The following is a 26,034-nucleotide window of genomic DNA, read 5'->3' as shown; positions in this document are numbered from 1 at the left end:
ATTCAACTGGATAGATAAAGGGGGAACACAGAGGGCTTCACCTCAGAAAAGCAGTTACATGAGAAGTTTAATTTGTGAAGAATTAGATGGAAGTACTGGCCACAAAAAAAAAAATATTTTTGATACATCAAGGAATATACTAAATGTCATTTAGATGTTATTTGATTGGAATCTCAGTGTACAGAATCCACAATTTTATTCTAAATGTCAAATTGTATTTTTTTTTTTTAATTTGCAATTACTAGTTGCAATTCTGGTGAGGACCACAAGTAAAAATAAACAGTAAAGTCCGAAAATAACTACTTTCTCTTTTATGATTTAAGCACCACAAATGAGTAACTACCACTTACTGCCATAATCAAAGAAAAGAAAGGTTACAACAGGTAATCTGGCTGTAAGGCAGCTACCAAGTTATTTCCAACCAATGTTAACATTATTTCAATTCTCATTTTCAAGGGCTCATGGTCATAATGGGCATAACAAGCCTCTCAATTTATGAAAACTAGCACTTCTTACTTAAAACTTTAAAGCCAAATGTTTATCTAAAGTTACCCTTATGGCTCCCAAAAGGATTTTGTTCTGGCAAAGATGCAATTTTAAATGTGTGTAACTCACAGTAAGCCCTTCTCAGGTTACTTTGTTTAAAATTAGCAAAATTTTTTAAAGCTAATGGGTCATACCAAAGTTAGTTCCCTTCTACGTTCTTAAATTATATCCCAATTCTTATACAGGCATACCTTGTTTCATCGCACTTAGCTTTTTCAACTCCACCGATGTTGCCTTTTTTCTTTTTACAAATTGAAGGTAAGACCCTCCAACAACAAAAAGAATTTGACTCACTATATTGGGATAGTCTGGAAATGAACCTGCAATATCCCTAAGGCCGTGGTCAGCAAACTCATTACTCAACAGAGCCAAATATCAACAGTACAACAATTGAAATTTCTTTTGGGAGCCAAATTTTTTAAACTTGAACTTCTTCTAATGCCACTTCTTCAAAATACACTCGCCCAGGCCTTGGTATTTTGTGGAAGAGCCACACTCAAGGGGCCAAAGAGCTGCATGTGGCTCGAGAGCCGCAGTTTGCAGACCACGGCCATAAGGTATACCTCTACATACAAGTCAGATTTACTGGAATGAAATCCAGTTCACTATCCTTGGGATCCTAGGAAAATTAACCTCGTCAGACTCAGTTACCTCGTAAGAAGATGTATAAGTATTAGCTACTTTACCGGGCCATTGTGAGAATTAGATAACCCACAGAGAATTATACTCCAATGTAGCACCTAATAAATGACACTATGGTTACTGATTTCCTAATAAGTACTACAAATAGCGATTGGCACTAGGGATACCAAGGAAGACAGACAAATTAGGGCCTCTTGCCCTCAAAGAGTGGCTGTTCTAATGGGAGTTACTGAAATTAAAAGTCCTTATAAATTGTCATGTTTTCTCTTGCAAATATTAAATCTCCATGTTTTCTCTTGAAAATACAACCACCATTTCAGGCTGTAATTGCCAAGGGTACCCAAGAGCAAGAGCACAGAGTAGATGTGGGGGAGGGGGGGAGAACAGGGGGGTAAAGGGTCTGTGGGAGGGGGAATCTTGCAGAAATGCCAGCCTCCAACCAGTGCAAGAAATCGTAATAGCTTTCAGTATCACATCAGTCACAGCCAAACTTGAACACCCTCACGGCCCCCAGCAGAAAAAAGTGTTAGGTTTTAGTGAAAAAAAATATTCCACCGCAATACCAGAGAAAAACCACGACTATTTTAGGTGTAACTTTGAGAAACAGATAAAAGCTCTATCTGCTGCAAGTTGGTTCAACTCAGACTCCGCAGTTACCTCATGCTATCAACGACCAGACACTCTGGTCAGACCCCTCTTTAAGATTTTCCATCTCTAGTAAGCCTGGTTTCATACTGTACTGACTGTTACCATTTTACATCTGTCTCTTACACCACACTTCAAACTCCATTATTCCTCTCTACTATTAAAAATAAAAAAAGAAAGAAAAAGAAAAAAAAACAAAAAAAAAGAAAAGAAAGAAACAACAGACTCAAAATGGAGTCAACCATGCTAAGCTCCAAAAAACCTAACCCAACTGCAATTTCAGTCTCTCCCTGAATGGAACCTTTAGCTAGATAATATAGAATTATCTGTGCGACGCCAATAAGGCAATCTGTAAGACAGCCCCGATTTCACTCCCCAAGGAACGGGACCTCGCCTGAAACAATCCATTCTTTGCTGGAATAATGTCCTCGCCCTGCCTCCATCTGCCTAGAAAAGTATTCCATTGTCTCCACCTCCTCAGAGCTCCTTTCTGTTTGCTAAATGGGATGCTGCCCGATCCATTAATCATTGAGCAAAGCCAATTAGATCTTCCAATTTACTTGGCTGACTTTTGTTTTTAAATACTACCTCCTTCACACCTAGCACAGTGACCAAGGATACCAAGGAGATATTCGTTAGATGCCTGTTGAATTATTAATTCATGCCAAGCATTGTACCAGGAAGTAGAAGTGCAAAATTAGACGCATGGCCCCTGCCAAAGAACAAATAATTCAGTGGGGAGACAGAGTCAGCAATTCAAATATGAAAACAGCACTCATGGAAGAATGCAAAACCTGGTGTGGAGGAAAGGTGTGGGAAGGAGTATGCAGATAAAATAAAGAGATTAAGTGGTCGAAAGCTAGAGTTCCTGGCAGTTAGTTACAAGTTGGACACAGACTCTGGAAATAATGTTCAGGAGACATAGCATAACAAAAAACAAAAAAACAAAAAATTTAAAAGAGAAGAATAGGTTAGTTCAATAGGTAAATTAATAGAAGTCAAATTCAGGAAAAATTAAACCCTGAAAATTGTTTAAAATAACTAAATCTGCCGAAACCAGTTTGGCTCAGTGGATAGAGCATCAGCCTGCGGACTGGAAGGTCCCGGGTTCGATTCCAGTCAAGGGCATGTACGTTAGTTGCGGGCACATCCCCAGTAGGGGATGTGCTGGAGGTGGCTGATCGATGATTCTCTCTCATCGATGTTTCTAACTCTCTATCACTCTCTCTCCCTCTCTGTGAAAAATCAATAAAATATATTTTAAATAAATAAATAAATAAATAAATAAATAAATAAAATAACTAAATCCCTCCCAATTGAATATACTTACAATTTATCATAAAAGTTCTTACCTCCCCGAGATTCCTTTTGTTGACCCTGGAATCTCTGGTACAGGCCGATGTCTTAGCAGAAAAGATCGAGATGGCCTTGAAACCAACTTGCTGCGACTTCTCATAGGCGTGAGGAACGGCGATGATGGAACATACAAGTCATTTAGAACCATTTGTCCTTGGAAGTTAAAGAGAGGGGATGGTGGCGATCTTTCTAACACACCATTCGTTCCGTGTCCAGAATTGGCTTCTGATACTGAACAGCCAAGGGAGGAAAGGCGGTCAGGGTCTACAGGAGGGAGCTTGTTCCCATCTTCTGAGTTCAAGTCAACGCTCCCTGTTTGTTGCTCTTTAGTTGTACAATCCACAGTCTCCTTTGTAATCAAAGATTCTGTTTTAATGTTACCCAATAAAGAACCTTGAAAAGAACTTAATTTCAGATGGTGTCCTTCTTCTGGAAAGGGGAAGTTGTGTTTAGGAAGAGGCGGCTCATCATCTGATTGAAGACGCTGGCTATTTTCCACACCAATGGCACTTTGGTCAAGATCTTTTGTAACAGACTCCACCTGTGCTGGGCTAGGTGTCTGAGCACTAGATGAATCTGAATGCTCCACGCAGGTATCCTGGCCAGAAGATGGAGCGGGGCGACCCTTTGAAGTCTCATCATTCTTCTTTACTTTATGGATATTTGCATAGATTGGGATATCTTGCATTTTTGCCAAGATTATCTGTAACTGTTTGATGATCCTCCTCCGGTGTCCTGTCGGTGATATTCCAATTTTGTGTAGCACGCCATCATCGAGAGCTGCGCAGTCCTTCACGGTGTTAAAGCCAGACTCACGGAAGTGTGAGACGTACTGCTCCAAGTTAATGCTCATTAGGAAATCTTTGATATCAACATTTACTTCACTGACTGAGGACATAATGGTGGCTTCATCACTGAGCTGCTTTCTAAAAAGCAGTATAACGAGACACACATACACACACACAGGAGGGTGCACTTCTGAATGGGTTCTTCCTCTCCCACAGGCAACGGAAAAATGAGTCAAAATGGTATTTTCTCCATAGTGAATGCTTTATGTGCTTCAGCCTAGAAAAAAAATTAATTTATTAGAAAAGTTTAGTAATTAAAACCTAGTTTTACACTATAAACTATGACATTATTTTTATCATTACTTTCACCCAGTGAGAGTTTGGAATCCTTGTGCGTTACTGTGATGCCCTGGATAGTCAATTCCTAGGTAGAGCATGAAGGGACAGGACAGATATGCTGTGGTAGCATCAAATTATGGTTTTCAACAAGGCAAAAAAATGACTCAAGACTCTCACAGGACTATAAAATGAACTTGTGTCAAAAATGTTATTCGAAGGAATCAGTAAGATGGTATCATAAGATGGTAAAGTTCATAAAGGAATCAGTAAGATGGTAAAGTTAGTTCCAGGATCATTTGTGGAACAGGCTTACACAGTCCCATCAGAAAAAGCTCTCTCTCTCTCTCTCTCTCTCTCTCTCTCTCTCTCTCTCTCTCTCTCTCTTAGTGATACAGTAAGACTGGGAGGTTACTTAAAAAAAAAAAAAAAACTGGTTAATGTCCTACAGGATAATAAAGTCACAGGTTTTAGAGTTGCCTATCTACTGGAGAAAAATCTGTAAGTGGTAGCTTGCCAGTCCTGAACTTTAACCCAATAATAAATAGAAAGTGGAATACAAGAATTAGATTTAATATCCTGAGGATGGGCTGATTAAACAGTACCCTTAACAAGGCATTGAATTAACATGCTGTATTTTTTTTATTACCAAGTTTTAGATAATTTCTCTTAACAGCAATCAGATATGAACAACTTTCTCCTTTACTACACTTTCTTCAAAGACTTGCTTAATAAGCACAGTTAGAACCCATTTCTTAGTTCAGTAATTTTCATCTCAAAAAAGCATCAGTACAACACTGACATTTAAGATACGACTAGGTGAAGGATTAGTTAATTCTTAAATCGTTATATAACAGGAAGTAAGTTGATATGAAAGTAAAAGGAAAAAGTGTAAAGGTCACATTTTTCTTTATACACAGCAGATTCACATGGCTTCATTTTTCTCCCAAATGACATCAATAAACTTTTTTAAAAGTCTAGTGATCTAGGTTCTGTTCACTTTGTGAAAAGGCATACTGCAAATTTCTGAATGTTACGCTTTAATAAAAAGGAAAAAGGACAGAATACACACAACACCCATACAAGGAAGGAGTAAAATGAGACACACCCAAACAAGGGCAGTTTACCTGAACAAATGCTGATGCAATGTTTCTGGAGATCACATCTCAAAATAACTCTCCAAAAGGTACCTCTCAGACACTGCATGTCTTACATGCCAGCAACCCAGAAACTACTGCCCCACATATTTAAAATATCAGCAAATATTGACAAGCAGGTATCAGGTAAGAAGGCAGGTATGTATATTTAGGCAGCACAGCAGGAGCAGAGAAATAAAAAAAAAAACAAAGAGATGAAAGGCAGGAAATGACTTTATCAATAAGACATCTCTCTATCACACTCAAAATGATAAAATGTCAGTAAAAAAAAAAAAAAGTAGAAAGTTTAACCTCAACACCACATACAAACCTAGATCTCTGATAGACCACTCTTGTTATATACAATTATTTGTAAATGAACATATTTTCCAATTTTTTGGCATGTCACAAAATGGAAATCATTATTGCCAAATCTACTGGCACCCTGATCTTGGGCTTCCCATCCTCCCAAACCATGAGAAAATAATTGTCTTTTTTAAACCAGGCAGTCTATGGTATTTTGTTACAGCTGCCAGAACTGACTAATACACTCTTCCATCCTCACTGCCTTTGCCCTGGTTCAGACCTTCATTGTAATATTTCTTGCCTGGATTACTGCAACACTCTGAACAAATCCCTCAGCCCAGTCTCCATGTAGCAGTGAAATCCAAATTTGGTATATAAAGCCACATCCTCAACAGGATAAAATCTAAGTTTCTTATGGTGGCATAAACACAGTCCGGTCTTGGTCTAACAACAATAATAACAGTACTAGTGATGTAAACAGCAATTATGTACCAGGCAACATACCTCATGTGTATTTCCTGCAACGTAGGTGGTTCCCTATGTACTCACTCCAGGCTCAAGTTCAACCTGTGCCAAACATTCTACCCACATCCTTCACGCACTTTGGCTCACTGATAATTATTGTTCCCAAGGCCAAACAACTGTGTAATAGCCCCATACCTCTTTCATATGCTATATCTACCTGCAGATCTACACATTTTGCAAAGTTCTATGCACTATTTAAAATCCTGAGTAGGCAGGTATACTTCCTCTGTGAAAGCTTCCTATTGACTTTGAATAGAATAGCTCCTTTTTCAATATATAAGTAGGATCCTTGAAGTGCTTGGAACATATTTAAGAGATGAGAGGTTGGTGGGGTGGCAGAATTGCTTGAGTCTATTCCGTTAGTTTATTTTGGTGTGTAAGTGTTTTAATACCCTTTCCTTCTCTTGCAGTATGTACATGTACTTCCTCAGTGGCAGACTCAGGGATGGATACATCAAATATTCTACCCCAAAACACCTTTCTCCACTCTCAGTCAACATGCTGAATATGGCTAGTGAACCTGATTCCTTTCCCTGGTCCAGAAGAGGCTCCCTCCCAAAGGCCCCACAATCCTGTGTACCTTAATATCGGCTCATCCTCCAATCACCTGACTCTTCAGCTGTCTTACCGCCCCAGGATGGTCACAGAACTACTTGCTCTTTAGAGGCTTCTGAAAACCCATATGCACTCATCAGAGGCCAAGAGATGGACGTGCCTAACTATAAACATCTTCATATGAAGTCGAAGCCTTCCATGTTCTGACCTCCACTTAGGCACAATGGCACGTGTGCTGTGCTCTAGGTCAGTGGCCCTGCAGGCGCTGGTCTGTGGACCTGCTGTACAGCAATAAATGCTGGTAACAGGCCCCGGAATCTGAATTTGATGACTGGGACGGGCAGCAACATTTGGTAATTACAGTTTCGAATTCCTCATGCTCCCCAATGTGCCTTATGCCATCTCACCTGAGACTAAGCTCATCACTCTCCTCCCCTCAATGGAACCACCCCCATCCCCCAACACTCTGCCCAGAAGTCTGGAGTCCAACCCAAATCCCACCACCTGCACTTCCTACCAGTGGTAACATAGGCACATGTATGTCAGTTTTCTTAACCATAAAATGGAAACACTCAAAGGTACCTCAGCACTGGTCAAGATTAAATGAGATAATCCACCTGTAAGTGTTAAAATAGTGCTTAGTATAGCAGGCATTTTCAACCAGCCTGCCACAACAATTTTTAAAGCATGCGATAACTGACAATTTTGTCATGGGCACTGAGCTCTTTTCCCCTAAATCAGTGGTCGGCAAACTCATTAGTCAACAGAGCCAAATATCAACAGTACAATGATTGAAATTTCTTTTGGGAGCCGAAAACCGACTTCTGCACATGGGCCAAGAAGTTTCAATCCCACTGTATGTGTGCGCCCGCGTGTGGTATTTTGTGGAAGAGCCACACTCAAGAGGCCAAAGAGCCTCATCTGGCTCACGAGCCACAGTTTGCCAACCACTGCCTTAGACTATCAAATAAAAATGACAACAGTGAACACAATAGCCATCTAATGTGAATCCCCTGTCTTGAAGCATAAGTATATAGGTCATTTAATAGAGTTCCATTTTATTGGTCACATAGCATACCAAGTTTGCATGTGATTGCTGAAATCTTAGTACCAGAAATACTTATATACAAGTATAGGCAACTGTGTGTATGTATACACACACACACACACACACACACACACACACACACACACTAGTGGCCTGGTGCATGAAATTCATGCACATTAAAAGGGAATTAATTAGAGAAAATATTTTAGGGTCTGGGGTGCAGGGTAATGGGATTCTTGGTTAGCAGGCGCTATATATATATATATATTAGTAACCCTGTGCACAAATCTGTGTGCCAGTGGGTCACTGCTGCCCTTCTGTAGTTCTCCCCCCGCTGCCCCACCCTCCTGTAGCTTGCCCCACCCTCCTCCCCCACTCCCCCTCATAGCTTACTGCCCTTCCCCTCCTGTAGCTCTCTGCTGCCTCTTGTAGCTTGTAGTTCGCTGTCCCACACTCCTGCAGATCCATGATCCAGTTATTATGCCTCAGGGTGTGATGGATAATTAGCATATTCCTCTCTTATTATATAGGATATTTAAGGACTGAGAAGAAAGGAGAAGGAATGAGACAGAAACATCAATGATGAGAGAGAATCATTGACTGGCTACCTCCTGCACACTGCCTACTGGGAACCGAGCCAACAACCCATAAATGTGCCCTTGACAGGAAAAGAACCCGGGACCCTTTAGTCCTCAGCCCCACACTCTATTCACTGAACCAAACCAGCTAGGGTGGCAACTGACTTTTTAAAAAGTCACCACGGAGAAACAAGGGTAGGTAATTACCATTATTATTATTTTTATAAATCAATCAAAAGAATACCTATACTTTTGAGAGCAGAAAAAAAAAAAAAAAAAAAAAAGTTTTTTTGGAGTGCCGCAGAATTTTAGTAATTAGTTTATGTGTAACATGAGATGAAAAAGGTTGAAAATCACTGGCATATGCTAAGTGCTTAACAAACATTCATTTCCATCATTATAATTATTTCTTTTCATCACTACAGTTATTATCTTCCCACAATTGAAATCTTTCCCATTCTTTGAAGTCTAACTCAAATGCTATTTCCTTCACAAGGTTTCTACTGATCAAAAACTAAACCCTCTTCTTTATATTCCCCACAGCATTTACTTCAGAGGATTAAATTATATTTTATTCATGTAATAGTAACCTACAGAAGTGGGGTAATACCGAAGCCAAGATCTTGGAACTGGAAAACCTGGGTCAAGTCCCAATTTCTCCATTTTTAAGTTTTGAGAACGTGAACAAGTATTTGACTTCTCTGTGCCTCGGTTTCCTCATCAGGAAAATGAGAATAATAATAGTTCTGTTTCATAGGGCTGTCATGAAGGATTCAGAACACCAACTGCACACAACAAATGCTGAATAACTGTTTGCAATTGTAACTACTTTTCCTCAGCCTGCTATAAACTAATGTCTCTTCCAAGATGATGACCAGCCCTTATAAACTGCCCAATAAACTCCAGTCAAATTATTTGTTTATAAATTGAGTGCATGATGTACATGCAGAACATGTTTAGAGAGTAGACAGAGTTGGCATGACAGAATGACAGATGTGGTTGTGTACTTGCCCATCCTATCCTGAGTAGAAGGGAAGTAGCATTTAGAAGCACCTCCTACATGCCTGGCTTGCAGCATCACTAATAAACAGGATCTTATTACCTTACTAGAGGCCCAGTGCACAAAATTTGTGCACGGGTGGGGAGGGTGATCCCTCAGCCCAGTCTGCATCCTCTAACAGTCCAGGAGCCCTCAGGGGATGTCCTACTGACAGCTCATCTTTAGCAGTGCCGTGGCTGCTGCTTTCGCCAGCTGTGAGCCCAGCTTCTGGCTGAGTGGCACTCCCCCTGTGGGAGGTACACTGACCAACAGGAGCCATCTCCTGCAGTAAGCCTCTGCTCCCTGGTGGTCAGTGCGAATCATAGCAATCAGTACTTCCACTGTTAGGTCAATTTGCATATTAGCCTTTTATTATATAGGATTGAGCTCTACTTCGGAACTAACTATATCCTGAATCAGCTATTTCTCACTACCTGCCCTGCTCACATCCTAGTCCACACCATTATCTTCTCTATCTCATACCATTGCAATAACCTCCTGACTGATAGCCCTGATTCTATCCTGGTCTCCTACCTACTCCTTCCCCACAGCATCTCTCAATATAGCAGTCAGATGATATATTTGATAATAAAAGTCACTCCCTGAGAATTCCCAACTTTCTCTGGCTTTCCCCCTCCATCACTCAATTGCCACCAGGTTGGTCTCAGTCCCGTTCCCACCTCATGACCTTACCTCTCGTCCTTGCATCTCTTTCACGTCTGTTTCCCCAACATATACTCACACCTCATGGTTCACCACATCACCTTAGTTGGTCTCTGCTCAAATGGGCCCCTTTACAGTGGCCTCCCCTAATCCCCTATGTACATAAGCATGCCTGTGCCTCATGGCTCCTTACCCCTGCTTTACCTATATCCATGGCATTTGTTAATACCTAACATGTGTGAACTGTTGCAAGACGGAAGGGATCTTGTCTACTGTTCTCTTCTAGCCCGTAAGTTTGAACACTATCAGGCATATAGCAGGTGCTCAATAAATGTTTGCTGAATAACTGCTTGCCCGCTTTGAGGAGATTTAAGACAAACGTGGAAAACATGCATAGTTTTAAAGTTTTGTCTGTTTAGCCGGGACCGGTTTGGCTCAATGGATAGAGCATCGGCTTGGGGACTGAAGGGTCCCGGGTTCGATTTCGGTCAAGGGCATGTACCTTAGTTGTGGGCATATCCCCAGTAGGGGGTGTGCAAGAGGCAGCTGATCGATGACTCTCTCTCATCGATGTTTCTAACTCTCTATCTCTCTCCCTTCCTCTCTGTACAAAATCAATAAAATATATTTAAAAAAAAAATAAAGTAAAGTTTTGTCTGTTTAGATAACTGAAATTCTCAGAAGCAGGGACAGGATCCAAATACAGATTTCTCCAACTTATCTAACCCCAAAGAGAGGCCAAATCAGGAGTTAGGGGTTGCACACAAACCACTTGTGGGATTTTAAAAATCTCAGGGGTTGGGAGAGCTTTCCCTGTCCCAACACCCCAAAGTAAGGAAAACCACCACCCCCACCTCCCAGCCAATAATCCCCAGCCATTGCCAGTGGAGTCCTGTCATTTCTCTTGGTTGACCTAGGAAAGAAAACATGTAAAACCATGGGTGCCTACCAAAAGGTCATTAATTATTTAAGTGCTGATAACTTCTGGAATCACCTGTGCCTGACTCCAATATCTTATGGGAAGGAAAAAATAACAAAGTGCAATCAAATTAGCTGATAACTTCAATCCATTTTTTAAACAGCACACCATTTTAAAATCAGAAGTATAACCTTAGAGACTTTCAAAACTGCAAATGTGTTAAAATAATAGGTTTAAAAATCACAGAATCCCGGAACTGAAAGGAACCTCATGGAGGGGGGGGAAAAAAGTAGCCAAAAAAAAATTAAATGGCTACATGAATAGTGAAACTTTATAATGTTATCAATACAAGTCTTACAGATTGCAAGAACAATGAGAGTTTACTGTATTCCAGAATACAATGAGATGATTCTCAATAGAGTGGAATCACCTCCCGGGAGAAATCCAAAAACGTGAAAGAAAATGCTTTTGCTGGTCAGAATGGCTGAGTGGCACCAGTAGATAGGAAAGGTACCATCCTACAGGTACCATTTTTACTCCTCCAATTCTCCACAACTAATCACCCCCATACTATGCCTGGCACCACAGGGAAGAGATGTCCCCCTGCCTTTAAACTGCTGATAAACTTGCTGTGGGAAAACAGCTAATCTTTAAAAAAAAAAAAAAAAAAAAAAAAAAAAAAAATTAGGGGTTCATTCCATATGGATAACTTGCTGAATTAGTTCAGGCTTTACAGATCGTCACAGAATTCCACCTTTGCATCAGCACAGAACATAATCACGAGAAATGGGTGCCATGGTATTTGCACATCAAGCAAAATCACTGTTTAATACCAACATATGAAACTCTAAGTATTCATAAAAACAACATGTTCTACTTTGTTCCCCATCGCCATGCAGAATAGGAAGTGGTTTTGAGAAAATATACTTGTTGTCATATTACTCCATCCCATAGTATACAGTGAACTGTAAAAGGTCACAGGTCAAGGATTGTAACTTACGGTTCTACCCAGAGTGCTCAGTCCCCAGGATATGGTAAAACTGGTCATTTAGTGTCCCTCTTCGATGCCATCCACTCACCTACATTAGCTTGGGGCATCACCACCCTCAGTAAAGCCCTGACAGGAAGCCCAGTTTCCTCAATCTGGCCATCACTCTTCACTGTGGCCACCTCCATTTCCTGTGCTCTGACCTTCTCCGCCTCCAGTTTCTCTACCTTGTTCATCACTACTTTCCACCCATCAAAACACATCCATCCTTTTTCATTCTCCCTCAGAATTTTATTGCTAATGATATCCATATTTGTGGAGTGTTAACAAACCATCTGGGGAGTTCTCCCATAATCCTCATAGCTGCCCTATGCGGAGTCTCATGCCAAAAGCCACACAGTAAAGTCAGACTCCACCTCCTATGCTGCCTAAGACAATACAACTTACTTATCAGTAGAGGGATAAGGACTTCATATTTTCTATCTCCTAGGTCTAGCTAAGTACGTATAGTCACTAAAGAAATGCTACTTAAATATAGTAGGCTTTGCAAGCCCCAATTTTTGTTTGTTTTTATTGTTGCTGTTAATTAACCTCACTAAGGATATTTTTCCATTGATTTTTAGAGAGAGTGGAAAGGAAGGGGAGGGAAAGAAAGAGAGATATCATTGTGAGAGAGAGAGAAATTGATTGGTTGCCTCACACATGAGAGGCTGGGGATCAAGCCTGCAACCCAGGTAGGTGCCCTTGACCAGAATTGAGCCCACCATCTTCTAGCCCGTGGGCTGATGCTCTATCCACTGAGTCAAACCAGCAAGGGTACAAGCCCAAATTTTATATACTTTTTCAATTTAATTGTGAGCATATATGTACATGTAAGTGGTTAAATATGGGGGCCTACATTCATTCAAATTTAATTGTTTGAGATTTAAGAGCCAATGACAAATTAAGGGAGAACATCTTAGAAATTAAAGAAATGTTAATACAGAATTTAGTTTATTAAAATTTATTTTGCGGCTATGATTGCAGAAAGTACTATGTAGGACAACTGATACAGTAAGTACAATAGTACGAAGCCAAAATAAAATCTTCAAATACAGCCAACAATTTCACTGCTCACCAGAGCAGTCAACAGTGATGTGGTGAAAAAACAAAACAAAACAAAACAAAACAAAACAAAACAAAATAAAACAAAACAACTGCTTGACTAGAGCAGAAAGTATTAAAGCATTGTTTCAAAAGGTACCTAACCTTGGTTGTAAAGGTTCAACTGGAAATGTGACACAAAGGAAGTCAGGGAAAGGAAGTGTTGATGAATGAATGGATAAACAAAATGTGCTATATACACAACTGAACACCACGCATCCTTAACCAGGACGGAAACTCTGCAATATGTGACCAACATAGATGAACCTTGAGGACATTATGCTAAGTAAACAAAGGCAGTCTAAAAAGGACAAATACTGTTTGATTCTACTTACATGAGATACATAAGTTGGTCAGATTCATAGAAGTAGAAAGTTGATGCTGTTTACAGGGGCTGGGAGTGGAGGGGCAGGTGTTTAATGGATAGAGAGGGTCAGTTCTGTGAGATGAAAAAATTCTGCCCAAGCTGAATGGCTCAGTGGATAGGGTGTTGGCCTGTGGACTAAAGGATTCCAGGTTTGATTCCGGCCAAGGGCACATGCCTGGGTTGTGGGCTTGATCCCCAGTAGGGGATATGATGGAGGCAGCTGATCAATATTCTCTCTCATCACTGATGTTACGCTCTCTCTCCCTCTCCCTTCCTCTCTAAAATCAATAAAGAAATATGTTTTGAAAAATTATTAAGAAAAAAAAAGATGAAAAAGTTCTGGAGATCCGTTTCACCACTGTGTAACACTATGAAACTATACACCTAAAAATAGTTCACTACTATGTGTGTTTTTACCACAATAAGCAGATAGGGAGATTGACTAGAAGATTCTGGCCAACATTTTCATTCAGAAGGAACTCCCCATACATACCTTGGCTTTTTTTATTTCCCTTGGGGGAAATTCAAGTCTCACAAGTGTGTTCCACCACATCCATGAATCTCCCCTATCTATTCCATTCCCCTTAATTCCCCATTAATTCTACCTGGTCTGCAGTCCACGGAGAGAGCAAAATGCTCTGGAGTCAGGCTGCCTGAATTCCAAGCTGGCCTTCCTGCTTGTTAACCGTACACAGTTTAACTTCCCGGGAGCTCATTTTCCTCATCTGTCAAATGAGGACAATATTCCTCAGATCTAATAGGATTTCTATTAGGATTTAACAAGTGAAAAATGGAGGGTATATATAACAGTACCTGACATGACTTATAAAGTTGGCTATTATTATTATTACTTCATATGTTGAATACAATACTGCACTTGATCATATTCATAATGGATTACTGGACTTTGTTTGATTAGTATTCTTCTGCCTGCCTAGTAAAATTTCATTTCTTTTAAATAATGCTGTAAATTGTTCTCCTTATAAGCCTACAAAGCACCTAACACAGCAGTCAACACAGTTTTATTAATTTAGCAACATACAGATGTGGTTGGCGTGGTGAACAGGATGACCTCACTGAAGACTTTAGACTTGGGACACAGAGCAGTGATTATCAGTGACCCCAGCTCTGCCGTGTACCAGCTGCAGGACCTTGGGGAAGTTTCTGGATTTGTCTGAGCCTCACTGTTGTCATGGGTAAGCAGTCATGACAATAGCACCTACAACACAAGACTGTTTTGAGAATGAAATGAGTAAATATACATACAGATCTCAGAACAGACCCTGGCAGCTAACAAGCATTGCTGAGGTTCGAAATAGCCAGGCTCTGGGCAAAAGCATTCATAGTTTGGATCAAAGGAAAACGACTGCTCTACATTATGTTTTGATTATTTTATTTGCTGTGACCTGAAAAATACAACAACTCTTTTCAACATCTAAAACTTAATACCCTCTTCCACATCCGGTGAAGGCCGGAAATGGCAATTCCTTTACTTGTTAGAAGAAGCTATTAGTGGCATAAGTAGTACCTAGGTTAGAGTTTTTAGGTATTATCTCAATAGTTACGTGGTTGATAATCTCCTTGGCTTCACACAGCTTCTCTTTCAAGCTGTCCACCTAGATTTTACGTTAATTGGCTAATGTTCGAGACTTGTTTTCCATGAGAGATCTTTAAAGTAGAGCCATAAATCTTGGCCATAAAGTAGAGCCATTTCATCTTCCCAAGTACCTACATGAGCAGAAGTGGGGATAATTAAAAGGAATAATAAGTGGAAGCCTGCATCACTATGGCGGACTTCCAGCTGTGTGCCCCTAACACCTGGACAGCTCCCTCTGCCCCATGCCAACTCCCCCCACCCCCCCCCCCCATCCCCTCTGCAATCCGGCCACATCCAGCAGGAAGAAGAAAAATCAGATCCCTTTGAACCCCTGATATGAACATAGGCATGTATTCCTCGGGACTCTATTCCATGTTCTACAATGAACATGGCTGCAACGTTTCATTTACTCAGACCAAAACTAGCATGATCAGTATACTTCCATAAAAAGATTTTAAAACGCTCCCTTAGAAAATGTGCACTTTTCATACACACATTATATTTTCCATCTGAAAATGCAATACCATTGTGTACCCCACCATTCCTCTGAGTTGGAGCTGCATTTTTAGACTAACAACCAGATGTTTCAAAATAGCCCACTGTGAACCGTTTCCTCTCTCTGCATTTATAAATAGCGCCCTGACCTCTTTTCCAACCGAATTTGAGGGCTGATTCCTAGTGGTTCTGTAATTGTCAAAGCCTCTTTTTTTCTTAGGAAAGGAAGTGCCTCCCCACTTATTGATTCATTTATGTATAATTATTCATTCCATAAATATTTAAGGTACACAACTTACTCTCTCCAAGATAACAGTGGGAAATATTTGCAGTTCAAGATAACAGCGCCTATTTATCTCCTTTGAGAACAGTGTGTTAAAAGTGCTACAAAGAGAGTAAAGATGCAATGTCTTCTCTCAAAGAGTTTAAAACAAAAAGGGTAGATTGGACATCAACCGAAGGAAAACAGCATGCATATGAACAATCAGTTCCCTGCCACAGCAAGAAGTACCAATGCAGAAGGAGTACCAAAAATTGGACAACTCTGATGCACCCAAAATAGTACTTAAATAATAAGAAGAAAAATCAAATTGGGTGACCTTGACTTTCCCATGGTTTACATTTTAAGTATTTTTTTATTTTATTTTATTTTATTTTAGTACCGAGAGAAGTAGTACCAACAGCTTTCATGAGTGCCAAGGGAACTCTCAAAATCTCCAATCAGTTTCAAGAATATAAATGAAATATGCAGTTAATTTTATCCGTGAGGATGGAGTGTGCTCGCTGAAGGAGCTGCAGAGGATGTGAGGAAGAAAAGTAGCAGAAAGGAGACAGAAGCATCTGAAGCAGAAGGAATGCCATGAAGGGGGCAAAGAGGGAGAGGATGTCTGCAAGAGGAGAGCACCTGGGAGGGACCAGGAGTTTAATAAAAGGTGATGCCTGAAAGGGAAGCTGGACTTGGCAATGAAAGGCCTTCAAGGGCAGGCCAAGAATTCTGAACTTCATCTTGGCAACCACTTTCACCATCACCACCCCAGCAAGTCCACGTCTCCTGATGATCAGTGTGGAGACTTTTGCTCCTTCTTGATTCTCTCTCCAACTCCAAAGGATTACACCATTCTCTTTCTAAAGTTTTATAATATAACAATCCTTTTTGCATCCCATTTTTGTGAGAACTATGAAGGCAGATTCACTGTCTTGGGTATTCCTGAGCCTTCCCTCACCTACCCCCACACCTCTGTATACAAATGGTATAATACAGAAACATAATTCTTCCTATTTATCTAATAGTTTTATCCCTGGAGCTGCTCAAATGATTTCTTCAACCCAGGACTCCTCTGTTCCCTCCATGGCATGAGTAAGGAAGTAAGTTTATGCTGAGTCAAAACTGTAACAACATGAACAGATCAAATTTCTAACTAGAAAACATCATGTGAAGAGAGTATCATTGACCGTTAGTAAATTAAGGAAATCAGCAAGCAAAATGGTTTACCTATTATTAAATATTTAACCTGGCTAATGCTTACAAGAAACCTAAAATAATCAACTACAGGGGTCTAGGACTTCACAAAGAAAGATGAAAAAGACATCTCCTAGCCTCTAATCTCTCATCAATCACTTCTTGTCAAAGCTAAGAAATATCTCCAACATTAATAACAAGTTCTTCCTACCTAATTAATGTTTGGCAGAGAATTTTTTTAAATCCCTCTGTTTAGAGTAATGAAAATACTGGATCCAATGAGTCAATAAATAAACTAGGGAGGGGGTAACCCTTGTTAAAATAAGGCTTTAACAGCAATGTCCGTCTTAGCATTTTCATAGCATCTTTCTCCAAACTTTCTCCAAGTTGCAGGGACATGGGGTAGAAAGTAGCAAGAGAAGAAATACCTTCTTTGATATCATGAGGTCTATAACCCAGAATCCTAATATTTTTTAAAATCTTTATTGTTAAAATATATATATATATATATATATATATATATATATATATATATATATATATATATATTGTATATTGTATATATATATCCCTTTCTTTCCCCCATTGGCCCCTTCTAGCCTACCTACCCCTATGCCCTGCCCCCAGGCCTTCACCACCCTATTGTCTGTGTCCATGGGTCATACATATATGCATACAAGTTCTTTGGGGTTAACCACTTCCCACCCATCTACCCCACCTCCCCTCTGAGAATGGACAGTCTGTTCCATGCTTCTGCCTCTGGATCTACTTTGTTCATCAGTTTCTTTTGTTCATTAGATTCTACACATGAATGAGATCACACAATGCTTATCTTTCTATGACTGGTTTATTTCTCTTAACATTCATAGTCCCTCCATGCTGCCTCACAGGAGAGGCAACATGGTATTCCATGGTGTAAATGTACCACAACTTTTTTATCCTCTCATCTACTGATGGATACCTGGGCTGTTTCCAGATCTTAGCTATTGTAAATCAGACTATGTAAAATGAATGTAGGGGGGCATATGTTCTTTCTGATTGGTGTTTTGGGTTTCTTAGGATATATTCCTACAAGGGGGATCCACTGAGTCAAATGGCAGTTCCGTATTTAATTTTTTAAGGAAACTCCATACTGTTTTCCATCTAAGCATGTTTTTAAACCTTCATAGTCTCAGAGTTTACAAGAAAATAGTGATTCATTATAAAATGAATCCTACATTTAACCAAAGTAACTAAGAGTAGTTAAATTGAAAATTATTAACTGAATATCTGTGAGCCTCACACAGCTAGGAAGTTTTAGTGGTAGATGATTATGAATTTGTTTTCAAATGTACCATCAACCCAGCTGGTGTGGTTCAGTGCCTAAACATTGACCTATGCAAACCAGGAGGCCACAGTTTGATTCCAGGTTAGGGCCCATGCCCAGGATGTGGACTCAGCCCCAATAGGGGGCGCTCAGGAGGCAGCTGATCAATGAGTCTCTCTGATCATTAATGTTTCTGTCTGTCTCTCTCATTTTCTCTCTGAAATCAACAGAAATATTATATATATATATATATATATATATATATATATTTATATTTATATATGTATATATATATTAATGTACCACCAGCTTCTCCTTTCATGGACAACATATAAAATTTAACAAGCTTACAGAAGAAGAAAAAACACAAACACATATAGGCCCTCATGCATAAATTTAAATCCTTTGATTGGCCATCTAGGTATTTTAAATACATCTTTGAGTACTCATGACAACTTAACTCCATATAAAACACTCCCGGTGTTAAGATATATTACGTGTGTGTTTAATAGTATACAGGGGCGGGCAAGAGTAGATTTACAGCTGTGAGTTTGAGAAACACAGAATTCATTTTTGTATTATTGTTTATTCATTCTTGTCTTAATTTCCATAAAAACAACTGTAAACCTACTTCAGCCCCACCCCGTATGTTTAAAAAAAAGGAGCCAAGGAGATATTTCCACGTTAAAGCTCTAGCCTAGTTCCATGACCCATTTTACTTTTTCTTTCTCTTTAAAACATGGTTAAACAGTGGAATGTCCTGAGAATTTTCTCTCAATATTCTCTTGTACATGCATAAAAGTCATCACTAAAAGTTTAAGGGTATTTTCCTTTCTTTTTTTTCCCCCCAAAAAAAGTTAGCTTCCTTTAAAAAAAAAAAAGCCAAACTTCATCTTCCAATTACTTGTGGGCATCGCTCCACCAATCCTCCGGGGTGCAGAGTGCTTAAGTGCGGGGAGAATCAATACGGGGCTTGTAAGAACAACACTATTATTGGTCATCACAATGACATCCGATTAAAAGTAACTTTAAAAATAGTTCCTGTTTCGGGACACTTTCTCTTACACCAAAAGGAGCCAACTTCAAGGGCAAACGTGCAGAAAATCAAATCCAAAAGTGTCGCTGTCACCATACAAACTTGCAAGAGCCTCTAACACCCACACACACACACCAGCTTCCATTTCCCTCTCCTTATTATAGGTTACAGGTCACAGTATAACTTCACCAGGCTCTCTCTCCCCCACAGCAACACAGCAAGAGAGCTCCGGATCGCTGCCAGGAGGACAGGGGAAGCGTTTAGAAAACAAGCCAGGATGAACTTACTTTTCTAAATGAGATGGGCACCCATCCCCCCCCCACCCCCCCCCCACCCCCCAAGAGACCTGCCTCGGATAGCAGAGGAGAAAGAGCAATCTGGTCCACTCACTGCCCACAGGTCGCCCGCGGCAGGTGCAGCGTGCGGCGGGGGCAGGCGGCGGTCGGGTGACAGGATGACAGTCATTCGCGTGTGTGTCCAGGCCCGCGGTCCCCGCGCCCAGGGCGCAGGATGCGGGGGAGCTCCCTGATCAGAGCAAACTCCTATCTCCACCGAGCACAGAACTTGCTGCCTGAACACTCGCCACTGGGCGACTCCTCTCCGCTTGTTTTCCTCTCGAGGCGGGGGAAACGAAGGACGGTCCTCCCTGTCCCCGATCGCCACCCTCCCTCCCTCCCTCCGGGGCCAAAGCGCCTGGGTCCGTGGGTGTGGGTGTCCCTTACCCGCTTCTGGTTTCCTTTCAGAGTCGCCCACGCGCGGGAACCACATCCAAGGGGCTGAAACCAGAGTCCAGCGGCACTGGGCGTTCTGGAAATGTCCCCGAAAAAAATAAAAATAAGAAAGTCCCGAAAAGCCCAGCCCCAACCCGAGACGGTCTCTCCCCCCCCCCCCCCCCCCGCCTCCCTCGGCCCGGTCCACGCCGCCCTGCCCACCCCGCGCCCCGGGCGCCAGGCTCGGGAGGCGCGGCGGGCGGAGTGGGGGGAGCCCGGGGCCGCGCCCTCCCCGCCGCCGGCCGAAGGCTCCTCACCCGCGGGTCCGGGCGCGGGGCCTCCTCCGCTGCCGCCGGCTGCCCGCGGCGGCTCTGCAGCCCGCACGGCGGCCACGCGGGCGGCGCTGTCCCGGCCGCGGCCCCGCACCTGGAGGCGGGAGCGGGGGGAGCGCGCAGCTCCGGAAGCGCCGGCGCAGGTGCTCGGCGGGGCCGCCGGCCGCTTCCTCCGGGCGGGGCGGGCGGGGCGGGCGGGGCGGGCGCCGGGCTCAGCGGCGGGGGCGGCCCGGCCGGCCGTCCTGGTTCCGCGGCATCGCCGGCGGCTGACTCAGGGCGCAGCGGCCCGGCCGCGCCTGGCACCGCGCACCTGGCGCGCCTCGGTGTCCACGGACCCCCCGATCCCCGAGGCCCGGTGGCTGCGGGGGTGCCAGGGCGGTCCCCCCGCCCGGGAGGAGGAGGAGGAGGATGCCCGTGACCGCTCCCCAGCCCCCCGCCCCCCCGGCCAGGGGGTGTGTGCACACGCCCTGCTTGGGGGGGGGGGGGGTTGGTTGTCAGTGGGGCGGCACCCGCCACCGCTGAGGACTGGGGTGACTGTACTTTTTGGGTAGCCCCGGCCGGCGTTCCCCAAACTTGAGACTCACTCCCCAGACACACCTGAGGCGCCCGCTTTCCCAGGCTGCTGCTTCTCGTCGAGTTGCATTCCCTGGGCCCGGGATCCGATCACCACGCCCCGTGCCAACCAGTAAGCCGAGCCCATTAGAGAGGATCCGGCTGCCAGTCAGCCCTGGCGGGAAGGGGTGATGATCCCCATTTCCTGGGGAGTGAGTGTGAGGACGCAGAGCCACTTGCCAGAGCAGGCAGAGCGTTAGAGGCTGAAGGTGGTTCTCAATTTTTTAGAAGGAAGCTTTTTCCCCTGAGAAACAAGAGCCTCTAAATTCCAAATTCCCTTTTCTTGACTTTTCCGCTGGAGAGGAGAGACCAGTCCTGGCTGCCCCTGAGATTGGTAGAGCCTGGGAAGACAGGGCCCCTTGGAGTTGACACTGCGCTCTTGGAAGTGATCAGAAGGAGGCAGCAGAAGAAAATAAAGGGATCAAAAACAAAAACAAAAAGCTGAAACCGGTTTGGCTCAGTGGATAGAGCATCAGCCTAAAAGGTCCCAGGTTCGATTCTGGTCAAGGGCATATACCTTGGTTGCGGGCACATCCCCAGTGGGGGTTGCAAGAGGCAGCTGATTGATGTTTCTAACTCTATCTCTCTCCCTTTCTCTCTGTAAAAAATAAATAAATAAATAAATAAATAAATAAATAAATAAATAAATAAATAAAATAAAAAATAAATAAAATATATATTTTTAAAAATCTGTGCACCCCACCTCCCCAGTACCAGAGTTCCTAAAATCCACTTCTTTGTCATGAGTTCAAAGGCCAACTCCTCATTTTTATTTATTTATTTGTTATTATATTTTTATTGACTTCAGAGAGGAAGGAAGGAAGAGGAGAGAGAGAGAGAGAGAGAGAGAGAGAGAGAGAGAGAGAGGGGGAGAGAGAGAGAGAAAGAGATCACTGATGAGAGAGAATCATTGATTGGCTGCCTCCTGCTTGCCCAGACTGGTGAAGGAACCAGTAACCAGGCAGGTACCTTAACCAGGAATGCCAACAGTGACCTCCTGGTTCATAGGTGGAGGCTCAACCACAGAGTCACCCTGGCTGGGCTTTATTTTTAAAATAATCACCTCTTCACAGGCTTACCTGAATGTATCTCCCCTAAAAGATGCGGTGTCCTGATCTTTCCCCTGTGCCTGTTGATGGAAGTGGAGCCATTAGGGAAAGTGGTGAACTTATTATGAAAATGAGATAATTGGTGAGACCCAGTGTGTGGAAGGCTTCCCAGGAGCCCAGGCCCTTAGGAGGCTCATCTCCATAGAAATTCCTGAGCACCAGAGAGCACCCTCCTGCTCCCTGGGCTCTGAAAGGGCTGGCAGCTCCAGAGACACCAAGCCCAGGTAGGGCTGATCTTTAACCAATACTGCAGAGCAGATCCTAGTTCCACCAGGAAAGTGTTCTGGCCATTTTCTACATCTCAGGAATTCTCTTTTCTTTGGATTCCTGTAGTATTTTACTTATTTGGCTCTTTCCTGGCTTCATTTTAACCCCATATTTATTTTACGTTCATATTCTTGTTCTTGTGTTTTTGATAGTTTTGTTTGGGTGTGTGTGTTTTTCTCTCCCTCTCAGAGTTCTCACATGCTTTTTCATTTATTTCTATCTGTGTAAGCCATCTTAAACCCCTTTCTGAATAAGGTGAGTCACAAATAAACAAAAACTCTTACATCAGTTATATGTCTCAGAATAGCAAGCATTGTCTTATCACGTTACTTCTCTTAGTAAAATTTGTAAACTAATTTGGACTTTATGCCTCTTTGTAACAATATACAATATCTTAGTTCCTGGATTATCATTCAGTCACTTATTGTTTAAAAATTTGTTGAACACTTACTTTTTAATAGTTTGAGTATACAGTGCTTAGTACATACAATACAACCTCTGGATTTAGTCTTCTCTGAGGGGAAGTAAAGTTCAGAGCTGTGTGAGGTACACTGATGATTTAATAATAGTTCTGGGAAGTGAAAAATAAATAAAAATAAAAAAGCTCCCCATTGAATGTATTCATTGATAATAAGATGTATTCTAGTTTTAAGAAACTTAGTATGTCCTTGTGACTCAGTGTTTTGAGAGTGGACCCATGAACCAAAGGTCATGCTCAGTTCCTTCCTGGGCAGAGTGCATTCTTAGGTTGCAGGCTCAATCCCCAATAAGGGGCATGCAGGAGCAGCCAATTGATGCTTCAACTTCTACCCTTCTCCCTTACTTTCTGTAAAATCAATAGAAACATTTTTTAAAGAGTCCAGTTGTCCACATACATTTTTTTTAAAAAGAACCTTAGTATATGGAGAAAATAAGAGGTAAAGGAAATATATGGCAAAACAACCTTTTGTTAATCATACCCAGATTCAGGCAAATATCTAACTTATATGTTCTATGTATACAACTCTATGAGTTGGAAATTTTTTCACAATTTTTTTAAAATATAGGCTTAATTGAGCCTTAATGAGATTAGACAATAAATAGTAGATAAATTGAACATAACTAGGCTGTAAATTATTTATGTAGCAACCTTCATAGTGGAGCATTCAGGGAATAAAATAGAAAAATTAACTTAAGAATTGAGGTATAAAAATCTGTTTACTGAGAAGGCCAATGAGGTATGTATACCTATACCCAGTGATCTTCATCTAAGCTGGATTTATCCCAAAATGCCCACTGCCACCCGCTCCTACATTTTGAGTGTTCTAGCCAGACTTGGCATCTATGCTCCTCCCACCCTCCTACCCAGAATGCCCTGTGCTTCTGACAGTGGTGATCTGAGAGATTGAAAGTCCTCCTGCTTCTCCCCTCCTCTCCCTCCTTTTCCTCCTTCCCCTTTTCTTTGCATCATGGAAGCTAACACCCACAGAGCATTTAAGAGCCAGTTGCTATTCCCAGCACTTTACTTGTAAAAGCTCATTTAATTATCTCAACAGCTCCTTGAAGAGATGATGTTATTATCCCTGTGATAAGAAACTTAAGAGAGGTTGAGCAATTTACACCAATTAGGATGGTAAGGTAGAGAGAAGTCCAACTGTCTTCTAGATACACCCTCCACTGGAGATTGCCTCTGGGGAAAGCCCAGTGCTGGAATTGAAAGTTAATTATGTGGGTTGTAGCATTTGGAGCAAACTGATTAATTTCTCTGAGCCTCAACTTCCCCATCTGTAAACTGGGAATAATAATATCTGTGAGAATCCAATATGATTATGTATCTAAGGCCCTACAAAAGTCAAGTCCCTTAATATATTTACTTCTCTTTTTTCCAATGATTCTTCAAGACTGGTTCAAACCTCACCTCCCACTCAAGCCTTTCTGAGTGATTGATACACAGAATTATTTACACAACGGAATTTAAAATAATCTCTTCATTGTTCTCAAAAGAAAACCTACTATTATTTTTGCCAAATATAAAATTTTAGGGATATAGATAAAATGGTCATGCCTACTTATTTATTTGCTTAATACTTTATTCGTCATTTTAGATAAACAAATATAAAAGTAAAATTATACATTAATGTATAAATACTGCCTTTTCCACTTATATTTTTAAAATTTTATTTAAATTATAACATGCAGTTTGACTTCAATGACTTCATCATGAAAGCCACATTTTGAGTCATCAGTGGGTTTTTTTCAGAGCATATTTCCTTCACATCTGACTATATTTTTGACTATCGAGCTTCCTAAATCCTTTTATGATTCTGTCACTGGGAACTTTATTACAAACCATATTTCCACTTGCTTCATTTAAGAAGTTGTTTTTTTCTCATTCACCCTAAATGTATAAATGAGTTATCTCTACTCGTTTTTGTTTTTTTTTTTTTGAATGATTTTTAGAATATATTTTTATTGATTTCAGAGAGGGAGAGAAGGGTTGATAAAGAGATAGAAACACCCATGATGAGAAAAAATCATTGCTCAGCAGCTTTCTACATGCCCCCTACTCTGGAATGAGCCTGAAACCTGGGCATGTGCCTTGATCAGGAATCGAACTGAGACCTCTTGGTCGATGCTCAACCACTGGGCTATACTGGTCAGCTTTTGAATGATTTTTAAAAGAATGCTTGCACTGTCCTGGCCAGCGTGGCTTAGTGGATAAGTTGTAGGCAGCAGAAATGGCACCAGGTGTCAGACCAGTGGGGTCAGACCAAACCTGGGTTCAGCGACCTAGGTACTTCAGTTCTGACTAAGAAAATAAATCAAGACTCAAACTCACTAGAGGAAATCTTTTGAGCAAGTGAAGAGAAGAAGAGAAATTTCAAGCAGACAGCTGGAAGAGTTGCCCTGGGGAGTGGGCTAGGATTCCTATTAAACCCACAGTGGGGAGTTAACTGCTTTCTTCTTCTAACTGACCTATCAGGGCCTGTGCTGTGGTCTTCCATTTTTTTCATGTAAGTTAAATGGGGCTTTCCTCCAGCCCCTATGTTCTCCTCTAAGGGATGGTCTACCACATGACTAACCACATGCCAGAGGAGAAAAGGTCAGGAGAATCCCATCTGCATGGCTGGAGGCATCATAAGGTGGAGAGAAGTTCTAGAGTCAAGGTATTGAATTGAATAACTTCAATTTTTACTCTCCTGGGTGTTTTTCATTGCTAGGTGTCTGGGATGTTCTGCCCTAGTGACCTTCTGTACCTGGCCCATTCTCCTCGCTCTTTTTGTGACTATCTAACTGTCTACTACAGATAGAGCATCGACCTGCACACTGTAACAATGATCATCACAATAGCTAGTATCTATTGAGTTCTAAAAATAAGTCAAGCCCAGCTGGTGCACTCAGTGGCTGAGCCTTGACCTATGAACAAGGAAGTCATGGTTCAATTCCTGGCCAGGGCACATGCCTGGGTTGTGGACTCCAGTAGGAACCATGCAGGAGGCAATCAGTGATTCTCTCTCATCATTGATGTTTCTGTCTTTCTCTCCCTGCCCA

The 26,034-nt window shown here is 41.8% G+C and overlaps 1 protein-coding gene across 7 annotated transcripts in view; it reads right to left on the bottom strand.

Moving 5' to 3' along the window:
* Positions 1-21,131, bottom strand: part of ARAP2 (ArfGAP with RhoGAP domain, ankyrin repeat and PH domain 2) — a 157,501-nt gene extending 136,370 nt beyond the window's left edge. For 3 of the 7 annotated variants that reach the window (XM_084900310.1, XM_084900315.1, XM_084900316.1), the window contains exons 1-3: positions 20,501-20,913; positions 20,196-20,280; positions 3,186-4,254 (exon numbers count right to left, since the gene is read on the bottom strand). In XM_084900310.1, coding sequence (XP_084756436.1) covers positions 3,186-4,087 — 902 coding nt within the window. In that variant the 5' untranslated portion in view covers positions 4,088-4,254; positions 20,196-20,280; positions 20,501-20,913. Of the gene's footprint in view, positions 1-3,185; positions 4,255-19,823; positions 20,082-20,195; positions 20,281-20,500; positions 20,914-21,112 lie in introns of those variants that run through there. The other 4 variants (XM_084900314.1, XM_084900311.1, XM_084900313.1 and 1 more) reach the window with 4 other exon arrangements.
* Between the last annotated feature and the right edge of the window lie 4,903 nt (positions 21,132-26,034).

The sequence above is a fragment of the Pipistrellus hanaki genome (genome assembly GCF_964339955.1).
Source record: "Pipistrellus hanaki genome assembly, chromosome: 1".
Classification (NCBI taxonomy): Eukaryota; Metazoa; Chordata; class Mammalia; order Chiroptera; family Vespertilionidae; genus Pipistrellus; species Pipistrellus hanaki.
The sequence above is the reverse complement of the archived record's forward strand: the minus strand, read 5'-3'. Positions and strand labels throughout refer to the sequence as shown.